General features: G+C 39.1%; 1 protein-coding gene across 1 annotated transcript in view; it reads right to left on the bottom strand.

The window, feature by feature from the left end:
- The window catches only part of LOC149164242 (histone acetyltransferase of the MYST family 1-like), a 168,849-nt gene extending 145,118 nt beyond the window's left edge, over positions 1-23,731 (bottom strand). The window contains exon 1 of the mRNA XM_089432001.1: positions 23,102-23,731. Coding sequence (XP_089288127.1) covers positions 23,102-23,606 — 505 coding nt within the window. The 5' untranslated portion in view covers positions 23,607-23,731. The remainder of the gene's footprint in view (positions 1-23,101) is intronic.
- Between the last annotated feature and the right edge of the window lie 940 nt (positions 23,732-24,671).

Raw genomic sequence — 24,671 nt, 5'->3', positions numbered from 1 at the left:
CAAGAGCTAATGAGGCAAGCACAAACCCCAACTGCTTTATTTCCTTTTGTTTGTTTTTTTTCCTCTTCTCCTACTCTTTCCTATTCATTCTTCTCCGTCATTTTTTTGCAGGTTGTTCATCTAAGACTTGAGAAAAATGGTCTTCTTTTGTATACCATTCCAATTTTGGTTCTCATGGTGTTGGTCAGGCATATGCATCAAAAGGAAGAAACGGAAAAAGATAATATTTATCATACTCATAGTGACCCAATGTATGAAGATGATGAGGAGTTTGAAGAGGATGAAGGTAACAATGGAAAGGATAATAAAGGTTGCAAAGCTTCATTAACCCACTTGTATGTGACAAAACTTGGGGGGAGTTGGTGGAACCACTAAATTTTTATGTCATAGTGATTGTTATCAAGGAAAACCTTATATCAATTCATATACTCATGTGTGGAGGCATATTTGTGGGTTAATGGAGAGTGGTGACAATAGAAAGGGGGGGCGTGGTGGAACCACTAAATTTTTATGTCATAGTGATTGTTATCAAGGAAAACCTTATACCGATTCATATCCACATGTGTGGAGGCATCTTTGTGGGTTAATGGAGAGTGATGACAATTGGGGGGAAGAGGTGGTGGAACCACTAATCTTTTACGTCATAGTGATTCATATACTCATGTGTGGAGGCATCTTTGTGGGTTAATGGAGAGTGATGACAGTAAGGGTGCTACTGCGATCTCAGTTTGCCCTAAGATATCAAAGGAAGAAAGATAATAACACATCAATATATAGGAATATGCACAAAGAAATCATGGTAAAAAAAACAAAATCTTCAATCACTAGATGCATCATCTAGAATTCATGGCAACACATCTCCATCTCCTCATGGTTTCAGAACCTTTAGATCTAGAAAAACAATTGTAGATTTCCTTGATATTGATGGTAGGGATGAAGTGGATACCAAAGTGGTGATTTCTCTATGTTTGGGGTATACCATTCAATGTGCTTCGCTCCCAATATTAGCATGATATGGTTAAGGTCATCAATGAAGCTGCCAAAGGACACACGAGCCCCAACTATGAGAAAGATAGATTGCAATACTATATAGGGAAAAAGCAAAAAGTCAAAGAGCTTTAACATGGTTTATAAATGAGTGGGGGACTTTGGGGTATCCATTGTATCTGACAAGAGAACAAATGTTAAAAACCAACATTTGATAAATTTTCTTAATGTTTCTACTAGCGATGCAGTGTTTCTTATGACACTTAACTTCTCCTTGATCATTGCATCTACTCAAACCATTTCAAAGCCCCTACTGAAAACCATAATGACATTGGCCCTTCTAATGTGATTCAAGTAATCATTGATAATGCAGGGAATTATAAAGGAACAGGTAAAATCATTAAGCGAGTTCATGCACACATATTTTGGCCAGGGTGGTCGGTGCACACCTTGAACCTTTTGATGCATGATATTGTATAACATAAAGAATGTGGATGGATTAATGACTTGTACAAGGGAGGTAAGCAACTCATCAAATTTGTCATTAGGCATACAAGGGTGAATCACTTTTCTAGCATTCACTCTAGGTTGCAACTACTTAAGATTGCAAAAACTTGATTTACTAGCCATTTCCTCCCCTTTAGGCGCCTAATGAAAGTGAGACAACCTTTGGGTGCTATGGCGATAAGTAATGCATGGGATGAATTGAGCATTGATAAAGATGATGCTAATGCAGAGAAGACTGGTCTTGATATTCATTTTTGGTTGCAAATTCAATATGTTTTGCAATTCACCAAGCCGATTTATCACATGATTAGTTTTGTACATTCAGATTGGCCAATCATTAAGGATGTCAATGAGCATATGGATAGCACACTAGTGGCAAATTAAAGACACTAGTTAGCCTAGAGATGTCAACTTGTATAATCATATTCGTGTAGAGGTCAAAAAATGGTGGGAAATGCCAAATATTCCACCATATGACTTATGCATATATGCTCACACCTAAATACTATTATCTATCATGACTTTAATCACCAACACTTAGCAGTTGGTCCAAGAAAAAACCACACCAAAATATAGAGGTTCAAGTTGGTTATATGAAAGCTTTAGACAAATTGGTCCCTGATGAGGAGTGTGACACCATACGAAGACAATTGGGCCATCAACAATGATGCTTTTGGGACCAACCATGCAATTAGAGATCAAGGGAATCTAACTTCTCTTGAGTGGTGGAATGTGCATGGCGGTACCATGCAACATTTGGCAACACAGGCTCTTTCACAAGTCGTGAATAGTTCTTCTTCAAAGAGTTGTTGGAGCACATATAGTTTCAACATTCATCCATAGCATCAAAAGAAACAAATGAATGTAAAATGGTCGAAGAGATTGGTTTATGTTCATTACTACTTGTGATTGTTGCCTGTTAAGTTATGGCATGTTCTATGCTTAGTGCAATTTACTTCAATTTCTTCTTATTAGCCCAATGTCAATTTCATTGTTTAGCAATCACATTAACATAAAGTAAAACGTTGATAGAACATAAATAAATCGACAGAAGATAAGCCAAGACAAGAGACACCAGATGTGGCGGCTAGCTAGGGACAAACCCCAATGTGGGGAAACCCTTTGATCAATTCTTCTATAATCTTAAATAATTCAGCAGAGAGAGAAATAGTACAAATTTACAATTCTGTAATTTTATGACAGCAGCAGCAAAACCCTAACCAGCAAAGTCAAAGCTGGTCAAACAAGTCAAAATTGACCTCTAATCAGCTTGGTCAATATCCCAGTCAACTCGGCCTCCAACAGCAAGAAGAGGCAACCCAAAAACAGTCTGAAAAACTCAGTCAAAGGAAGGTCAACAGAAGTCAACCTGCAGCCAGCAATTAGGCAGTCAATGCTGGCCAAACCTGAGGTCAGATTGCCTTGGTTTGTGTGCCACAATCTGTGCCTGCCTAAGAGAGACAGCCACACCAAAACCGCAGTCCAAGAAAGGTCCATGTTGGTCAACACTGGTCAAAGATACTTTCTGCAGCCCTGGTCAAACTCGGTCAACACAGTCAAACAGTCCTGCGTCCTCCTCCTTCCCACGTGAGAGAGATGTTGCTCCTTGTGTGTACCCAATCAAATAAGAAGAGAGAGAAGAATGTAAGGTGAGATGAGATGAGTGACTAATGCCACAAGGTATCATCTATTTATATGAATCGTTGAGGATGTGTTCCACACATTTAGTTGCTGGCCGACCTTGACAAATTGTCAAGTAAATACAAATAAATTCATATCTCCATAAATACATGTCGGAATAGGATGATCGTTAGATCAATCCTACACCTCTCGATGAGAGGAATCCAAGAAAAATATCAGCTGCCAGAAATAAGATGACCCACGTGGAGTTTGGCCCTAGTTGCCAATTTTAACATTGTCCCATTTCTATAAGGAGCCAAATACAAATAAAAAAATTGAGGAAATGGGTAAACAATCCAAAGGAGGATAATATGGAGCATGGAGTATTGGTTTTAGAGCCAATGGAGAATGCTCTTATGGAAAATCATGACAATTGAGTTGAGAAGCCACCCCATTCACTGCCATGGTCCCCGTGTTTAAGACTCTAACTATAGCACCAAGGGATTCATTCCAATGTCGCCTACATCTTCTTCTACACAATTTCATCCTTCTCCAACTCTCACACCACATGGAGGCCATGCAAAAATCATGGTGGTGCAAAGAGGAGATAGTAGATAGAATCATAGACATTAGAAAAACTGCTTCACCTTTTTCACTACTTAAGATATCATAGATGATAGCTTCATAGTGTTTAGCAACTAGTTGAATTTATTGTTTTGGACCTTTTGATCTTCATACTTTGGTGTGTGAATGGCATAATTTTGTAAGAATTATTATTTGGTCATGACTCGTTATTATTGATAGTTGTTGGATAACCTATCCCATTCCATAAGTTAATGGTCTACTTTCTATTTTATAGCCTAAAAATGTGTACATTTGTTTGTAATTAATGGAATCGAGATGGTTGAAGCTCAAATTATTAATTATTAATCATTAATGCACTATGGATGCTACTTCTATCTTCATTAATGTAAAAATATGCATGTTTTCATATATATTGCAACTTATTTGGCATTCTACATGTGTTTTAATATAAATGCAATATAATAGAAACACACACACATACATAACATAAGCTCTGCTTCCAAAGTATTTTGGAAAATGATGTTCCCGACCCTCCCGCTCTGCTTTGCGCTTCGGCAACATAGATTTAAGTCTAGACAAAGAGTCCTTTAAATTGCAACCTCTAAATCACCCTCACATAAACCTCTTAAGATCAGCAAAGCAAATTCAAGTTTAAAAGAGCATATGCTGAAATGGTCAAAGAAATGATATCAACAGATAATCTAAAAAATATTATGAAGATAATGGAAAGAGAATTTTCAAGCTGAAAGTGATTCGACAAAGGTGCCTAAAGGAAAGAGTGGCAAAGATAACAAGAATGCTTCAAGCAAGAAACTTAAGAGAATTAACTATACACTAATAGATCAATAAAATCAACATAGGTTCCAAAGACAACATGCTGAAGCTGAAAGTGATTCAACAAAGGTGCCTCAAGAGAGAGTGTCGAGGATCAACACGAATGTTTCAAGCAAGCATATGTGCAGAAAAGAAGCAAGGAAGAGTACCATCAAAAAAATCAAGAGATTATTATTATAAGAGCCAAACATCAAAAGGAGCAATGAAAATTGTATGGTTGTTTAGAGATTGAAAGTCTTCAATAGATGTTTTCAAACAAAAGCTCAAATGTCGCCATAATCAATCATCAATCCTTCTACAACTATTCCTAATGGTGGGTGCTAAATCAAAATTTTACCATCTACACCTATTAACAATCAAGTTGTAATTATAGTGGTTGTAATTATGGCAACACTTAAGTGAAGAGCATTGCATTGAATCAATATAATTAGCATATCGATATAACTTAATCATGGACAGTAAGGTCTCTAATTAGATGGTGTAGAATATAGTTTCAAGTTATCAAAAGAGAAGGGTTTAAGAACCTGTAAATCCATAGTAAAAGAAGGGATAGGAAGACCCATATCCAACGATGTAGTTTCAACATATCCAAGGCCTACTCTTATTAGTTTTATCTCAGACTCAAATAGAGTAATAATACTATCTCCATGCTTCCCAAGTCCTCCCCCTATATAGCCACTCTAACAAAGTAACTTGGAACCAATAACTTCAATATGTTTCCCAAAATCAAGAGAATACAATGTATGAGTAATTGTCAGTGGATGAGAAAAATATACATAAAAAGACAATCGATTGTCCTTACACAAGATGTCTAATGTCTCTTCCTTCTCCCCTAATTCATCCATAGGTTTTTGGCAAATAAGATATAATTTCTTTCATTTCATGTGCAATGGTTTGATTGGAGTTACAAAATCTAAATCAAGTTATCATTTTCAGCTAATTGCTGAAGTTTGAACCAAAGATCATGCATTATTCAAGTCTCAATAATTGTTATCGATCTTGGTATTCTCCCTTTGAATTGACTTGTCCTTGTCAAATACGTGTTGAAGCATGAGATCCAAATGAGGAAATTACCATACAGATCTGTTGAAATAGTCCACAAATAGTCTTTGTAGAAGGGCAGTTTTGCTCCAATAAGAGGATGTTAGGGTTGAGACAAAACCCTCCCTTCATCTTGTTGCAATCATTGGGTTTATATGAAGGTTATTTGTTGTTGTAATATCTCAGTTAGGGTTGTTCATTCTACATCTAATCTCTCTTCAACTTGGGGAAAATTATAGTCAAAGAAAGATTCATTGTCTGTTGAACATTCCATAAAGAGGGCTTCCTACTTGTGTCTACTTCACTTATGATTTCATCAAAAGGTTTTCTTTTAATGATTCATGGTTACAGGTATTACTTGGATGATTTTGTACTTGTTGTGAGGAGCACCTTGGGAAGGGCACTCCTTCAATCTTTGGCATATTGAAATAAATCCACATGGTTAATTTGAGTATGTTTGTATAACCTAACTATGAATTCTTCCATATTGTTAGAACCCTCTTGATTGCTCATCTTGACTTCATCACCCATTGGCACTGGCCTTGGCAATCCACCAACCTCCTTATTTCTAAAGCATATCTTCACATCCTGCTCTATGGAATCCTCCCTTAAGCCAAAAGAGAGTTGGCATAAAGTGAGAAAGAGATGGTGTCCTTCGTAAGTGACTCTAGGGTTGCACTTGGTTTTGAGACTTTGAATATACTTGAGTGCAGGTATCAAAGGTAACAAGCATGTTACTGCTCAAACTAGCAGGGACCTACGGGGGATCCCTAAAGGGCAAATACTAGGCCAAGGGCAACAAATGGAGACTTAGCCCACTATCACCTCAGTTAAGGCTCCCTTCTATTTACGGACTTTCATCGATGGGAGGAAACCCGGTATGTCTATAATAACCAATGATGGATAAGTCGATGGATATAAGTGACCCTGTTAAACCCTTTCCCAGAAGAGTTTGAAGGATGGAGGTTGCTTGCTTTCTAAGCAAGGTACTATGTATTCTAGAGAAAGGAAGAGAGGATTAGAGGGTTAGGTTTATGGGATAGAACTTGTGAAGGAGTTCCCCAATCCCTAAAATCCTTGTTAGAATTGGTATCCCGATTGGTTCTTGAAGAATGGTCTTTCAAAGGAGCGGGACCACACGGGGCCAAGTGGACCCGGTCTAGGGTATGAGGGAAAAATGTAGCAACCAATGATATTCTTACCCTAGACAAAGTGGGGGAAGGATCAAAGAATGAATTTTCCTTGAAGATGTTGCTTTGACCCTATGAGGTATTAGCCTTGGGGATGGCAGGGCAAGTTTTGATCCTAGAGCTAGGGCTTGGCTTTTCTCCCAACTCCACCGTCGAAATGTCTTCAAAATTGGAGGAGAGCTAGAGGGAAGGCCAGCGCAGGAGACCTTAGGAGATCGAATTTTTTTAATGGTTAACTTGTCAGGAAATTGATGCCCTAAGCACCCCAATGTGGCCAGCCCTAGAAGGATGTGAGAAAAATATGGATTTTTGTGACCACCCTTGGTAGATCAATGCCTTAATCTTTCGGAGAATGGAGTCTATGTTGAGTAAGAGTAGGATTTCTTGGTTCCCAGTCAAGGATGCCTCAAGATCACTTCATTTGCCTTCTAGGTCAAGAAGAAGCAACCTTGCAGCTTTTATACTTCGATGTGCAAGAGGAATGGCTTGTCAAGGTCAAATTTTACCCTAGGAGATTTCACTCACATTACATGGCCCATACATTGAACGAATGTTATAATAGAGACAAATTCCACAATATTAAGCAGTAAATGCATGTAGCAATTAGCCCTAGAACAGCAAAAATCCCAATCCAACATATATGACAAAGGTAAACAAGAATAACATCAAAAAGTGTGTACGTACATGTAGTAGAGTATATCCAGCCAGTCACAATTGACAATAAAGAAGCTCAAAGAGAAGATAGACCAATATCCACACATCAAAACTCATCCATAAAGCTCCAATTCATCCTTAGAAAAAGTGCGAAAATCTCAAGAGAGATAAGAGATCCAAACCAAAGTGATGATGAGAAATGAACTCGTCTCACTTAAATATACACAACTTAGGATTTCAAATTAACCTCCTTGGCCTACATAAGCCCTAAAAATAAAATAATGTTCTAATAATCCAACTTTTGGTGACAAGCCCCCCAAACTAACTCATAAATGAAAAAGTAAGCCTCTCAGGAGGTCAAATAATAATCTATGCATGTCATAGGGCCCTCTAAGAGGCCTAATGAGGTCCATGGGTGCCACAATGAATAATAGGACCCTCAAAAGCAATGGACAAGGGGTTGGTCCCTTGTAATAATATGTGGTGCTCCAAATGACATATGGGGAACACAAGTGTCCTCATGGGTCTCCAAACAAGTCGAAGATGCTTGTAGATCACCTGCAAGGGCTAGGATGATGGTGTAGGTGATGCCACATCATCATGCAAGTCCTAGATCATCTGCCAAGTGTGTGTTGCAGATATGGGACCAGTTGGGCATGATGGATCAAGTGCATCTCCCTCATCTAATAAGTGAACCACGAGCAATCTTTAAATGGTTGTGCGGATCCATGAAGTGTTGTCTATTGTTGTGGAGGCCTATAGCTCTCAACGCACACCCTACATGTGCCAATGTGGCCCTCTTGAGGAATAGGACACCGTATAGCGAAACCAAACCCAAGATGGACACCATTTGAAATCTTGCATAAGATCCAATGCATCCCCTAGCCTTCCAGTAAAACATGTCATTAGAGAAATCGAATAAATGAGCTTACCAATCATGGACCACATGTGGGGACTTCATAATGGCCTGCCCTTCCATAATGGGTTTCGAGATGTGCCAATGTCTCCTAAACTCCAAATTGGGCTAACCAATAATCGTATTAAGTGGTTTCTACTTCTAAATGGGATAATATAGTCAAGGTCCATCCCTCAAGAGGTGGTGGCATGTGACAGATAGCTGAATGGAGTAGGGAATGAGAAGGGGTAGCCTTGGGTCACATGTTGGGGTACAAGGATAGCTAATACGAAGGAAGCCCACACTTGGGTTTATAATGTGCAAGAGGGAGCAATCATGGTACATGAGGTGCCCCGGCCTTGATTTTTCCACCCTTGTTTAATGTCTTTTTTCCTTTTTTATGATTTTCTTTGATTAATTGCTCGAGGCTGAAGGGGTTAGAGCATAATGTATAAGGTATAGCAATGAATTCCCCCCATTAAGGTGGGGCAGTTCATCGCCCACTAGGGGTTGGGACAATCATGGGTTCCTATATGATGAAGAAACCTCATAGAACCTATAGGAACCAGAGCGATGGCCATGATGATGGGGTAGAGCTCATGTATTGGCTTTTGTCCACGTGCTAAATGTGTTTGTCTCGGCCATCTTTTGCATTTTGTGGTACATTTTCTTATTGAATGTGGTCATATAGGCTTTTATCTTTCTTTTTAGTTGCATCAACGTCTGGGCTTTATTCCAGGCCCACCAGTTCATCGCCCACTAGGGGTTGGGACAATCATGGGTTCCTATATGATGAAGAAACCTCATAGAACCTATAGGAACCAGAGCGATGGCCATGATGATGGGGTAGAGCTCATGTATTGGCTTTTGTCCACGTGCTAAATGTGTTTGTCTCGGCCATCTTTTGCATTTTGTGGTACATTTTCTTATTGAATGTGGTCATATAGGCTTTTATCTTTCTTTTTAGTTGCATCAACGTCTGGGCTTTATTCCAGGCCATGACCCAAGATGTGAGCAAGGGGAAGGGAAATGCTAACCCTACGTGGACCCAGTGGAGGATGTGGACCCAGGTGGGAGAAATGATGAATGAGGTAAAAATGAATGAAAAGAGGGTAATATAAGCGGATAAGGGAGCAGGACCGCGCAACCAAAATCGGGGTTTCCCGTGAAATATCATCCCTAGAACCAAATGGTCAATATAAGAGATCCCACGTGACTAGAATTCAAGGTTAATTCCTAAAAGGGGTATAGGGGACAAAAGCACAGACCTAGCCCATTCTTTCCGTCGAATCCCCCCATTAATCCATGCCCATAAGTGTCCATGATAAGCAAACTACAATACTCAATTTCCAAATGACGAGGCATAACTTTAGGTTCGGGAAGCCCACTTTCAAACATACAATCATGACAGATGGGCAAGGGACCACATGGTTGGCCCAGGTCACAGAGAAATGGCACAATGAGCTAGCTAGTCGCTGCAAGGGGCTGTTGGCTGTCGGCTAAGGACCATCTTGGAGGAAAAAAAATCTCCTAGGGATATTACCCACAAAATGGTGGGTAACATCCAATCCAAGCTTAGTTGAAGATCTATTGGTAGAAGAAGTCAAGTGGCATTTATTGTGAGGTTCTTCGTATTTTTACTATTTTATTGGGTTGATTTGATGGCTGGAAATTACTATACAGATCTATTGAAATAGTCCACAGATAGTCTTTGTAGAAGGGCATTTTTGTTCCAATAATTGCATGCTAGTGTTGAGACGAAACCCTCCCTTCATCTTGTTGTAATCATTGGGTTTATATGAAAGTTATTTGTTGTTGTAATATCTCAGTTAGTGTTGTTCATTCTACATCTAATCTCTCTTCAACTTGGGGAAAATTATAGTCAAAGAAAGATTCATTGTCAGTTGAACATTCCATATAGAGGGCTTCCTACTTGTGTCTACTTCATTTATGATTTCATCTAAGGTTGTGTTTTAATGATTCATGGTTACACGTATTACTTGGATGATTTTGTACTTGTTGTGAGCAGCACCGTGGGAAGGGCACTCCTTTAATCTTTCGCATATTGAAATAAACCCACATGGTTAATTTGAGTATGTTTGTAATAACCTAACTATGAATTCTTCCATATTGTTAGAACCCTCTTGATTGCTCATCTTGACTTCATCACCCATTGGATAGGGATTGGTATTGGCAATCCACTAACCTCCTTATTTCTAAAGCATATCTTACACATCTGCTCTATGGAATCCTCCATTAAGCCAAAAGAGAGTTGGCATAAAGTGAGAAAGAGATGGTGTCCTTCATAAGTGCCTCTAGGTTTGCACTTGCTTTTGAGACTTTGAATATACTTAAGTGCAGGTATCGAAGGTAACAAGCCCAATACCCACATATCTACTATAAACAATGAAAGATGTGACCTTTTGGTCACACCTTTGTTGGCATTAATTAACCCTAAGCCCAGATTAAATGACACAAACAAATAAGTCATTTTTTAATAAATAGTTCTCATGAAGTTTAAGAAATCCTTTTTGGTTTTCATATATTGTTTTATAAGGCCATATAGGTAAAATAAAGATTAGTCAATTGAGATTAGCTTGGGTGGTTGTGCGAAATAGTTGTTATCCTCCCCATCCAGGTTCAACTCTCATACATTGACATGTTTACACTCTAGAATAGAGTGACTATGTTGCGCTCTTAAGTGAGTCTATATTGCAAATTGGCCTAGGACTAGCAACCTCTCTCTTGTCTTCTGGCTGAGAGGGAGGCCAACTTTCTTCCCCGAGTGGTACCCAATGCCCAAAATTTTAGATTGGAAAAAGGTAAAATATAGATTTTATATTTTAAACAACTTTGATGCACAAGTTATTGATTCATTATGGGGCCTTCCTTTCTTTTTCACATAAAGCATTATACAAACTAGTAATGAAAAATCTAAAAAAGACATTTTGAAATTTAAACAACTTTGGAGCTTCAAGAAGCTATCCTAGCAGCTACAAATGTGTTAATGCAGGTTGCTTTCAAAAAAACATTCCGCCCTGAACATGTATTTGGGGTGAACCTGATCAATGGGACAAGAAAGAAAATTGCAAAAACAATAAATAAATTATCTTCAATTCAAGCTAAATAGACGTCAATTTATTTTTTCTATTTGAAAGTTGGTGACACGCTCAATGCTCAACACTTTGTTCACATTTATTAAGTATACAAGTTTTATCAATACTTGAAGAACACACTAATAATATCTTTAAAAAATAAATCAATATTGACATGGGGTATGCTCTAGACCTATATGAACAAATGAAATGTAAAAGACCATTGCCCCACCTCTATGAACCTAGATGGCAATCAGACCCTATTGTATTCGTCAACTCCTTAACTAATCCAATGCCACACTTATAGTAGTCCAAAGTTCTAGCATGGTTTTCTATATAAATTCATCTAATATTTCATGTCTTATATAAGTAGCACTGAGTGCAATCCATCTATGAACCAAAAATACATTAAAGAGGTTCTAAATGGTTTCTAGAGTCCCAGCAAGATCATGTTGCAACAAATAATTAGTACTACATATCATCAAAATCATTGCCTATATTGAGATCCTCATCATCAATATCACCCTCCAGGCGTTAACATTAAATCTAAGTCACCCTACATGTGTTGATTTTTGTGTAGCTTGGGAGGTACTCCAAGCCCTAGTGTTCGAGGGTTGGAGGTCAAAGCACCACAAGTAGGCTTGTGGGCTTAGAACCCAAGCCTAGGGTTTTGCACCCAATCGTGTTTGGGGTAATTCCGAAAGCACATTTCTACATGTGATGGCATGAGACAATAGAGGGCGGAAAGGAGAATCCAACGCTTTGATAATTGTCGAATTCTGAGTTGAAGAAGTGGATAAATGAATTTTTGAAGTTGACGAGTGATTATTGATTTTCAAGTCATGCAGGCTTAAAGTAAAATTTAGCCAATAGATGTGTCTATTCACTAATTCATTGGAGCCCCTTTATTGGCTATAAATAAAGGGTGATTTGATGTGTTGTATGCATCCTTTTGTGCAACATCATCTCAAGGAAAAGGAGCTCTGAAAAGCTTATAGGAAAAGGAGTCGGGTCTGAATTTTGTGATGGAGGCCGAGTGAGTTGCAACTGCAGCGGACTGTCTTTGGGCTAGAAAAGAGGACCAAGTTTGTTGTTCTCAATGTTTTAAAACTCCGACTCGGCCGAGGGTCGACTCCGACTCCGACTCGGTATCGACTCGGCCGGCTCGATTTCAATGACTCAGTCGTTGTAAAAAATACATTAAATATTTATTTTTTATAAAAACACATAATTTTAAAGATTTTCATTCATGTTTCCAAACACACAGCATTAGAATATAGATAGAAGACAACATATGATCAAAGTAGGCTCATGAATATATCCATTATATCAAAATGGCACCCAATGCACTGTCCAATACATACACGATGTTGATATAGAGATCAAAACAAAAACACATAACCAAGGAGGCTATAAATGGCCTCTACAACAAAAGTCTGTGACCAGTACTACTGGCAACTGCTAGAGTTGCCAACATCATCTGGCTCAGTGTTACTTGGGAGCGGGAGCGAAAGTGGGGAGCGAGAGCGAAAACAAGAGTGGGAGCGACATTTTCAAAAGCTCCTGGTTTGGGAGTGAATCCCGGAGTTCGACAACCAATGCCACTAACATCAAGGTACATAGAGGGATTGGTGCTCTTGATTAAATACGAGTTCCATACCCTAATACATGACAAAATTCAATGGAAACATTGCAATCCTCCAATCCTGAAATCTTGAAAAACTAATAAGTTTGCTGGATTTTGAATGAAATCTAAAATTCTACTTTCTCCATATGAAATCCAATGAGGCCGGAACCCACTCTCAAACATCCTGAGTCATTTCATGGTAATGTTAAAAATTTAAGTAAAAGGATGAAAATGAAGATCAAGGAGAATGTCACTTTTACTTTAAGAATTTAACATTACCATGAAATTTGAATAGCATATCAATACTAGGAGAGGGGAATGGACCCCAAATAGCACTTAACCAATTTAGAAAACACCTTGGAGTCCCAAACAATCAGCTAAATGTTAAAAAGTTGAAAAAAAATTAGAAAAATCCCTGTTTTTTTGGGTGACTGGCCGGATTTAATGACTCGGCCTCCCGAATCGTTTCCTCCACCGAGTCATATTTCTGGGCAATGAAACGGAACAACTCGGCCGTTTCCATATCGAATCGGCTGAATTTTAAAACTATGGTTGTTCTAGAGGCCGAGGAGGCTAGCTGCTAGGCCAAGCTCCTTGTGAGCAAAGACATTGTTGTTTGAAGAGTGTTTAGGCACTGTCTTGGAAGGTCGCTGCTTCAAGAGGGTTGTTGTGCTAGGCCGCAGGTGATAGCACACAGTTGGGTTGCATAAGAAGCGCCTTGAGGCTTGGCATCTATCCTTAGTGATGTTGAAATTTCTAAATCTAACACATCAGAAATCCCTACTACATTATCTGGTTTAATTTTACTAAAAATAAACACAAATGCAACCTTAACTCATATACAGATCAGCAACTGAAATACTAGACAAACACACAAGGGACACCGTTATTTTTAGACAATCGTCCCTAAAAAAAACCCAATGCAGGAAAATCGGTGCAGTGGTTCTGAGGGTTTTATTATTATGTAGATTTCTTGAGTACAACCAATGTTTTAAAACTCTGACTTCGACACCGACTCAGTCGAGGGTCGACTCCGATTCCGACTTCGACTCGGTCGGCTCGATTCCAATGACTCGGTCGTTGTAAAAAATACATTAAATATTTATTTTTTTATTAAAAAACATAATTTTAAAGATTTTCATTCATGTTTCCAAACACACATCATTAGAATATAGATAGAAGACAACATATGATCAAAGTAGGCTCGTGAATATATCCATTATATCAAAATGGCACCCAGTGCACTGTCCAATACATGATCATGATATAGAGATCAAAACAAAAACACATAACCAAGGAGACTAGAAATGGCCTCTACAACAAAAGTAAACTGTGACCAGTGGTCCAGTACTACTGGCTACTACCGTAGGAGCTGAGATCACGTGGATCAATCTCTGGATCATCATCAGAGTCGGACAGGGGGCCCCATGGCTCCTCCTCATCATCATCTCCAATTGCAACTGTAGAAGTGGTAGCACTAGCAGGCTGTGCAGCAGCTACCTAAGTCACCAGGTTTGGCGAATTTGAACGAATAAGTTCGAAATTTGCCGAACTTCAAACGAATACGAACTTATTCGTTTAAGTTCGCGGAATTTTATGGCGAATTCGAATTTAATAACGAACTCGAATTTAACGCTGAACAAAATCGATTAAGTTCGTTTTTGGTTCGAAGAAAATCGTTTTGGTTCGAATTTTTTTGTTGTTTTAAAGAAAATTATACTAATAAATTTATTCATTACCTTGACCTTTTGAAGGTCATCACGGATTCTTTCCAAACAATTCTGGACAGGCTCTGGGAGCACTCTCTGCTGCTCTCGGAATTGATTTTCAATACACTCTAAAACACCCTGCATACAGGCTAAGTCACCAGGGTCGTGGTCGAGTTCGAGTTCGAGTTCGGTGACCTTGAAATTCGAATAAAGTTCGGCAACTAAAATTTTGTCGATAAAGTTCAACAAATAGAAATTCGGTAAAAAAAAAAAAAAAAAAAAAAAAATTGTATATAGATATATATATATATATATAATCAATTTAAAGTCAAATTCAAAGTCCATAATGCCATATTCGATTTCATATATTGAAAAACAATCTGATAAAAAAATATTCAAAATATATGATAAAAAAATATTCAAAATATATAAACTGGAAAGTTTAAAGTAGCTTCGCAGTTTTAGAAAATCAATATATTAATAAACTTATTCATTTTAAAATCAATATTAATCAATTCCACAACTAGTGAGAATAAGCTTTTTATAAAAGTTACACGTAACGACAGTAAGTGTTTAAATACTAATAAAGTTTGCCCCTCATCAAATGCCTCCGACCATCCACCAGCTGTATGGCAAATCTTTAACTTTCCAAATGTACGTCTTATTTTTTTCCAAAGCAGGGCGAAAATCAAAATTTTATTTATCCTGCCGTCACATCGAAACTTACCGAACAAAGCCTGATGGCACTTATATTATTTTTCTTCTCTGCAAAAAGATTGGAAAAGACATTTCCAGCATTGCAACACAACATGCTTAGGCTCTCCTTGAACACACCCAAATTAAAATATTTCAAAGTGTAATTCAAAACTGACCTGACCTGACCAGACATTTTCCCCATTAATTTGTCTAACCTTTAGAAAAAGTTGGAATTATTGTACTTTTAACATTTAGAAAAAGTTAGGAATTGCAACAGGATTGTGTTAAATCGTTAACCAGACATTTTCCCCATTAATTTGTCTAACCTTTAGAAAAAGTTGGAATTATTGTACTTTTAACATTTAGAAAAAGTTAGGAATTGCAACAGGATTGTGTTAAATCGTTAGAAATTGTAATAATTACACTTTGAAATATTTTGATTTGGGTGCGTTCAAGGAGAGCCTAAACATGTCGTGTTGCAATGCTGGAAATATCTTTTCCAATCTTTTTGCAGAGAAGAAAAATAATATAAGTGCCATCAGGCTTTGTTCGGTAAGTTTCGATGTGACGGCAAGATAAATAAAATTTTGATTTCCACCCTACTTTGGAAAAAAATAAGACGTACATTTGCAAAAAGTTAAAGATTTGCCATACAACTGGTGGATGGCCGGAGGCATTTGATGAGGGGCAAACTTTATTAGTATTTAAACACTTACTGTCATTACGTGTAACTTTTATAAAAAGTTTATTCTCACTAGTTGTGGAATTGATTAATATTGACTTTAAAATGAATAAGTTTATTAGTATATTAATTTTCTAAAACTGCGAAACTACTTTAAACTTTGGAGTTTATATATTTTGAATATTTTTTTATCATATATTTTGAATATTTTTTTATCAGATTGTTTTTCAAAATATGAAATCGGATATGGCTCATGGTTTTGTTGAATTTGATACGTGTGCCAAATTACCAATGTCTATGATGAATTTCTCACCTTGTTTACTATGTATGGAAGTTGGAACTTGGTTCTTTATTGGAATTTGGCACTCGCTTTCATGGTTTATAAAACTATGTTGAAATGATTTAAATGTTTGAGCAATAATCTTATGTGTTTGCAATGTGCATTATGGACTTTGAATTTGACTTTAAATTGATTTATATATATATATATATATATATATATATATATACATTTTTTTTTGAATTTCTATATGTCGAACTTTATCGACAAAATTTTAGTTACCAAACTTTATTCGAATTTCAAGGTCGTCGAACTCGAACTCGAACACGAACTTGGTGACTTAGGCAGCTACAAGCTGAGATAGACGAGATACGCGCTTCTGTCGTGGCTCCATAGAAGAAGCGCCTGCAACTGGAGGACTTGGGGCTGGCCCTGAGGCTAGTACAAGTGGATCAGAATCTGCATTCAACTGAACATTATGTTCGAGTGTTGCCTCCACCTGTAAATCCAAATCAAGATCCTCATCAGAATCAAAATCTGCTGGATGACTCTCCACTACCCAATCTGATGTTGGATCAATGTTATCCAACACAATGGGATCTGAATCAGGTCTTTTGTTCAGCAATTGGTTGCGTCTGAGCCGAAGGTTGTACTAGACATAGACTAGATCATTTAACCGTTTTTTATCCAAACGGTTTCTCTTCTTTGTGTGAATCCTCTCAAAGACAGACCAATTGCGCTCACACCCACTAGCACTGCAAGTTCGACTCAAAATACGAATTGCAAACCTCTGTAATTCAAGACAATGGCTACCAAAAGCCTCCCACCATTGTGCTGCAAAAAACATAGGAGTGTAATGAGGTAGCTCAACAAAATTACAAATTATATCCAACTTTCAAATTATAAACGATTTAACGAAATAAGTATTAAGAATTTGAAAATTGAAATCTTTGTTTAGCTGGCTCAACTACTTCCCTTGCAATATTTGCTAGGTTCTTCCCAAAGGTACCTGAGGCACTGCTGAAGGTTGTGGCCTGTCGGTGTATCTCAACTGATCACACTCCAATGCGATAATGCGATCAATGCAGTCAATCAATCCATCTCTAACCTCCCCCTTCAAAGCTCCTGTCACCTTAGCTTTATAATGATACCGTGGGTTCAAAAAATACCCAGCTGCATGTATAGGGCGATGGAGTTGATTGTTCCATCTTTCATCAATGATTGCCCAAATGGGCCCATACTTAGCCACTTTATCTTTGTATGCCCTCTTTATTTGCTCCTTTGCTTGATCCATAGCCTCATAAATGAAGCCCATAGCCAATCTTTCCCCATCCACCAACCGCAACACCTTAACCAGTGGCTCAGCAAGCTTCACAATCTCTGTTGCCTTTCTCCAAAATATTTCTTCATTAACTTTCTTTTTCAATTCTTTGCCTTCCAGTTTGTGAGACCACTGGCTTTTATTCCATTCTTCACTGGAAAAAATCTTTTGCAAGTTTATGTGTTGTGAAAGCATAGATTGCAATGTCAAAAAATGAGTAGCAAATCTAGTGATGGCAGGCCTAATAATATCCCTGCCCTTGTGTGTTTCCTCATCAGGCTCAAAATCCATGAATGATTGTAGATAAATTTTGTTATGCTTTTGGCATGATCTACAGTGTTTTTGACCCAATCTAATTTGCCAATATCCTCAAGCATGAGGTCTATGCAATGTGCAGCACATGGGGTCCAAAAGATGGTTCTGTGCTTTTCCTCTAATAGTTTACCAGCAAGAACATAGTTAGAGGCATTATCTGTGATGACTTGAACAACATTAGCCACCCCCACCTCCTCAACAACCTCATCCAATAGCTGAAACAACAATTGTCCATCTTTTACCTTATCAGATGCATCAACTGATTTTAGAAACATGGTTCCCTGTGGGCAGAAGATATTAAAGTTTATGATGGTACGGTTTCTTTGATCAATCCATCCATCTGACATGATGGTACATCCTGTTCTTGCCCATGAGTCCTTGAAATCTTTCAAATAGTCATTAATGGAGGCAATTTCTTTCAGCAAACAATATCCCCTTAGCTCATAGTAGGGCCTTTGAAGCCTTTTCCAGCAGCATGTATGGCATCAAACATATGCTCATAATATGGTGAACGGGAAGCATTGAAGGGGATATCAGCATCATACTACCATCTAGCTATGTAATCACAAGCAGTCTCCCTCAATTCTACTAATGGTCATCTAAAGTGCGCTGCAAATGACTTCTATTAGGTTGAGGACTATGTGCATCTGATGGAGAGGAGGGAGTGAAATAACTTTTGATATTCATATCACCCTTTTTCATTTTACCCTTTCCCTTTTTTGAATAGACTCAAAAAAAGGAGGAACATATCGGAAGGGGTTGGATGCATCAGTACAAGGGATAGAAAAAGAACCCTCAAAATCAAAATGGGGGTTGGTAGCCAACATTTTTTGTATATTCCTCTTCCTCCCAATTTCAAGCTCTAACTCTTTTTGCCTAGCCTTATCTTCTTTAAACTTCTCAAAGATGGCTAACAAATCCTTCCTAATCTCCCAAATTTCTGGTGAGGTACATGGAATAATTTGGCCTTTAATCCCCACCAAGTGTTTCTTCAGCCTATTAATGCCCCCAGGACCTTCCTTAATTTTCTTATGACAAAATTTGCAATGCATTTGACTATCAACCATTTCAACATATGCCCAAGCAGCATCTTTCACTCTAGGTGCCATTTTTTGACTTGGAAATGAAAGCAAACAATCTGAAAATGAAAACAAAAACATTGATTCAATGTTCATTTCTTTCACACAAAAACACTCTTTAGGATTTCTAGATTTGCACATAAAATTTAATAAGCAAAAACAGATTTTTACAAGTGAAGAAAAATACCTCTAGGCACAAACTGCCTCCTCAAGCTTGCTCCAAGAAACCAACTCCTCAATGCTGCTCCAAATGGTTGCCCAAGAAGCTCCTAACTCCAGCTACAATTCTTGCCCAAGACTCCTCACTGCTGCTCCAAAAACAAACTCAACAACTCCTCACAAACTCTCACTGAAATTCTCACTCAAATGCATGAGATGGTTGTGAGAGAATGAGAGGGGTTGAGTGGGTTAAATAGGGTTTAGGAGAGGGGAATGGACCGCAAAGACCAAATAGGCAAAATTAAAACTGGTTTGGAGTCCCCAAAAAAAGTTTTTTTTAATCGCTGATTCGGGTTTCATATGGGCCGCTGTCACTAACTCGGCCGAGTTAGAGCGGGCTCGGCCGAGCCGTCCGGGTTAATACTGAGCTAGCCGAGTTGTTAGACAACTCGGTTGGCTCGGTATTAACCCGACCAGCAGAACCGAATCTTTGACAAAGTCACATTTTTTAGGCCTGGCTCGGACCAACTCGGCCGAGTCGGTTCCGAGCCGGCCATTTTTTAAAACAGAAAGTACAACTAGGGTGCCAGAAATGGCTCACCCTTCAGAGAATATCCTTGGCAGTAGTATCTCTCTCTGACGACAGATATTCCGGCAAATCAGCAACCGGATGATCAACCCCACAGTGACTCTGACTGTTCCTTGTGTTGGGCAGGGAAAGTTGCTACAAGCACTGCTCTGGAACTGCGTCACCCTCTCCCAAATCAAGATCTAATTATTAGCTCCCAGTCTACCCCACAGGATCTCATAGCGCTACCTCTGAAGCCCCTTGCGTCCTCTGTGTTAGCCTCTACGACTTTTGTGTTAGCCTCTACGGCCCTTTGCGTTGGACTCTATGGCCCTTTGCATCCTCTGTGCTGACTCCTCAGGCCTCTGTGTTAGCCCTTCTTGGGCTTGCGTTGCCTCTTCCGGCACTTCACTGCCTCTCTGTTGTGTATTCTTCAGCCTTGGGTCGAAATCCCTTGTTGAACTGCCCCTCACTGCAACTAATCTCTAACTCAATTTCCTCAACAAACCCAGTCCCAAAAAATCGAATTATTGATCTCTCTTGGTGTATCTCCAACTAATCCTCAAGCCTCCTCTTATACATTTCCTGTTGAGTCTTCAACGGCCGAGATTAAGTCCCTAATCAACGGCTAAGATTAGAACTGGCTTGATCCTCGTCACTTAGAACTTTCTCACCCATATTTTATTAATACACATTAATATTTTTATTTTCCTAAGTTTAAACTTAGGAACCCATTAAAAATATTAATTATTTTAATAACTCCTCATCCGGGTGGAATTTATCCAAACGATTTCTGGGTCTTGGAGATCTCATGTGCCCTAGCCTCTCCGCCAACTTTCAAGGCTAGAGCACATCTGATGCTACCGAAAATCAACAAGTGACAGCGTGTGTGAGGAGGAGGCTTCTTGAGGTGTGTCACAACCCTTAAGGGGCATGTTTGATGACTGTGGGAGGATTTGGGGCTGCTACAACAAGTGCCCTAACCAGGTGTCATGAACAGCAAGATACATACACATGTGCAACAGTGTTTTTGGAGGGATGTTGGGTCAAAGATGTTGACCAGAGCATGGATCAATTGATGGGCAGGTTGAGGAGACCTTAGGAGTTGTTTGGAGGAGCCCATGTGGACTGTTGGGAAGCCTACCAAGTAGCCAAGGTGACAGCAAGCACATCAGATTGGAAGACAAGAGGACAGCAGCAAGGAGAGTTGTAGATGGACTCTTGTATGACAGTTGGATAGATGTCCTAGGTGAGGACATGATTGGTGCCCAGATTTGTGCAATAGCTCCTCTATTGCAAATTAAAGGGCGGTTTATGAGAAATCGATTGGCAGTCATGTGTAAGGGTCTCCCACGTGTAGGGATGCCCTAATTAGTTGCAGATGCTACAGCGTGGACTTGGTCTCTTGTGGATTGTTGGAGGGCATCGTGAGAGAAGACCAAGTGTGGATGTGATTGGGCACTTATGGTCTGCTGGAGGACAGCGTGATAGTGTCCAAGTTGGAGCCTGGTGAGCAACACCTTGATGGACAAAGGTAGTTGCGAGAGAGGCAATTGTTGAGCTCAAGGGTCTGATCAACTAGGAGCAGTTTGTGGAGCCCGAGACTTGTGTGTGGAGAAGGAAATCTACAGCAAAAGATGGGTAGTCCTCCTAGCCCATGTTCATTGTGGGAGATGGACATCTTACAGTGATAGGTGGTAGCCCTTCGTGCCCTATGTTGGTCTTCATCAGAGCAGCACAGGAAGACCATAGTGGGCTGAAGTCCCTAAGTAGTTAAGGAGTAGCAGTGGGCAGTTGAGAGTTGTTCACAAGTGGAGTTGTGAACAACTCGACAGGAGTCTCGATGTGTTGATGTGTTGATGGACGAACGATCAACTAGTGAGCAGATTGGATAACCGAGATTCAGTGGCCAGATGGACTTGGAGCATTGATAGAGGTAGGAGCTGTAGATTGGGAGCCAAAGGGCCGGACAGGTACAGTGTACGACCGAGGGGAGCTGAGAGAGTCGACTTCATCAGCTAGACGATCAGAGTATCTTATTGAAGGTAAATTGGTTATCGATGGACTGGCACCAAGCCCCACTTTGTATCATGTATCAGTGGATGTATGAGGGCCATTATCCCTAGTATAGGAGCCCTAGACTGTTGTATTATATCAGTTGGATTAATATAACGAAGTTCGGTTTAAAAATTAAAAGGTTGTCTACATTTTGTGCATGTGTGATTTCTGCTCTTTTATTCCACTGTGCAAAGTTGTTTATGGTTGAGATTCTTGGTTTGGTAGCGCCAGTGATTTTAAGACTCTAACCTAGACCCAAGGTCGTAGAAATTCAACAGCATGTCCTTACCCCCCACATATCTCATGCAAGGGGAAGTCACAGGATCATAGCTCTAGCTCGATTGGTGGTGATTGAGTTTCTTAACTTGCCCATGCAGGTTCAAATCCTGCAGTGACATGCAGGCCTGGAGTGGCTTGGCTGGAAGTGTAGACACCCCTGAAAATAGGGAAATATTGGGACATCTCAGCCCTAGGATAAGTCATGAGATACTCATATATGTGACTTGCAGCTGTTGCATATATCCTGGGGTGGCAGGTTGTTGCATATATCCAAGGGCTTGTAGTTGCAGACAAACAGTCTGACCCCAGGCCTAGCCCAAATAACTCTGTCCAGTTACTGAATCCCTAGTCTACTCTGTCCAGTTACTGAATCCCTAGTCTTGCAACAACAACAAAAATGCAAGAGGATGTGAGATTAAAGTCTAGCCTGCACCAGAAGCAACAACATTTTTACAACTGCTGTTTATAAAACAATAAGCATTATTGGTCGATGCAATCAAGCAGCCCAAGTAGAAAACCCTACCACATTTCCTGCCCTAAATCAAATACGTTATAGCAGACCTTGGATTTCCTGCTTACGGATTGTTTCTGCGCTTGTGTATTTTGCCCACCCCTAGGATTTGGGAAATAAAAACAAAACCTAGCTAACGTAGATAGCAAACTTGAACTTCTATGATGAAAATCCTTTCTCCATCCCTCGCTTTAATTTTCAAGCTACAGTGCAATTACACAGCACAGAACGGGAAAAAACCCAGATATTAAACTTCGACTTTTCTATGATAATAGTTTAAAGACATTAAACGCAGTCTCAGTAACGTTCTAGGTTTCAAAACTTGCAGTCAATATTCCAATCCCTGAAAAATAATAAAATACAACAAAAATTGCCCTAATAAATAATGGACAAAACAGAAAATACTAACATTCAGTGTAATGGACATAATACTCGTAGTCGTTGGTGGCTCCGTTGGGCAACTTGCGACGCTCGATGATTTTGACAGGGTGGAATTTGCCGTCTCGCCATTTGCAGAGCACCCGAGTACCGACCTCCAGCGGAAGGAACCCTAATTTCCTCTTCCTCGCCATGTCATGATCGGGCGACGATGGGGTTTCGAGTTTAACGTTTGTGATTACAGGGACTGTCGTGGGCGCTGACGGGACAACTGGAACCCCGCCCTTCCACTCCTCCTTGACAACCCCATTATTCATATTCATAAATTGGCCATTGCTTGTACTGAACCTCCCACTTTCGTCCGCAGAGCCCATGCCCATCTTGTCAACAGAATTTGGCTCCTTGTTTTCTTTTTCTACTGCTGCTATTTCAGGGGTGCTGATCAAACTAGCGGCCGCTGCAATAATTGGGAGTCTGCCCGAGGCTCTTTGCAGATGCTCGCATATAGATGTATATAAATCCCTGAATCCGAGCATCTGTGTACATCCAGTTGAGCTTGGCTTCTTCCGAGATGTTTGCTTTCAGGAGAGTCCAATCTTCCCCTCGGCTTTGACCTACTACACTTTATCCATTTATTTTCGGAATCGCGAATGTACAACATAGATAAAAGTAAAATAATATGGATCCGTTTATCGTTTATTTGGGACAATTTGGCATGTTTTTTGTGAGGATGATTTAGTTTGAAATTCAATAACTAACACACCCATGTGATTGTTATATGTTAATACGTTTTTCTTTTAATTAAAATACATTATAAAAAAATAAAAACTGAATTTATATTTAAGTATTAAAAATTGTTACATAAATTTAGGATTTTAATTATGGATGTGAAACCTAAAAAATTTAGTGGATCTGAAATATAATAAGTTAGTCGATTTAAAACTAAGTTATTGCTAGGTAAATTATGGCATCAGTCGCTAAGTAAATTGTAGCACCAACTTCCATTGTGTGTAACTTTGTCCATTGCATCTCTAGACAAGATTCAAGGAATTGTCTTGTCATTATAATTGCAATATTGATTTCTAGTACGATCAATTAGTTGCAGTTGGCTCTCACTTTCATCCTAAACTAGTTGGCTTTGGCTTACATCCTAAACTAGTTGGTTGTTAGCTAGAGTGATGGTCTCATCCATCTATCCATCTGGACCTATTATCTTTGTCTAGTTGGACCCACCCACCCAATTGAAGAGTTGTTCCTTGTGGACACAAGAAAGAAAAATGAAGTTGGTTCCTTGATGAGATTAAACAAGGGTTGGTCGATCTCACTGAACACATAGAATGAATATAGCTCCCTAAACCCCTTGATTATCGAGAGGAACAAACTTACTCCAAACACTAAATAAATGAAGTATTAAAGAGAACTCAACTTAAACATTTCGTTCAACTCAAGAAAGGCTTTTCCTTATCTATTTTATTGAGAAGAAAGTTATTTAAGCCTCAAACAACATATGTACCAAAGCTAGTAGAAGAAAATGCTATCAAAAATTTGTTAAACAATAATTTTAAATGGCCAAGCCAAGTAGTAGAGGTAGCTGACATGCA

The sequence above is a fragment of the Pinus tabuliformis genome, chromosome 5_1 (genome assembly GCF_031772625.1).
Source record: "Pinus tabuliformis cultivar Carrire ecotype Pingquan chromosome 5_1, CPIR1, whole genome shotgun sequence".
In the NCBI taxonomy this organism is placed as follows: Eukaryota; Viridiplantae; Streptophyta; class Pinopsida; order Pinales; family Pinaceae; genus Pinus; species Pinus tabuliformis.
The sequence above is the reverse complement of the archived record's forward strand: the minus strand, read 5'-3'. Positions and strand labels throughout refer to the sequence as shown.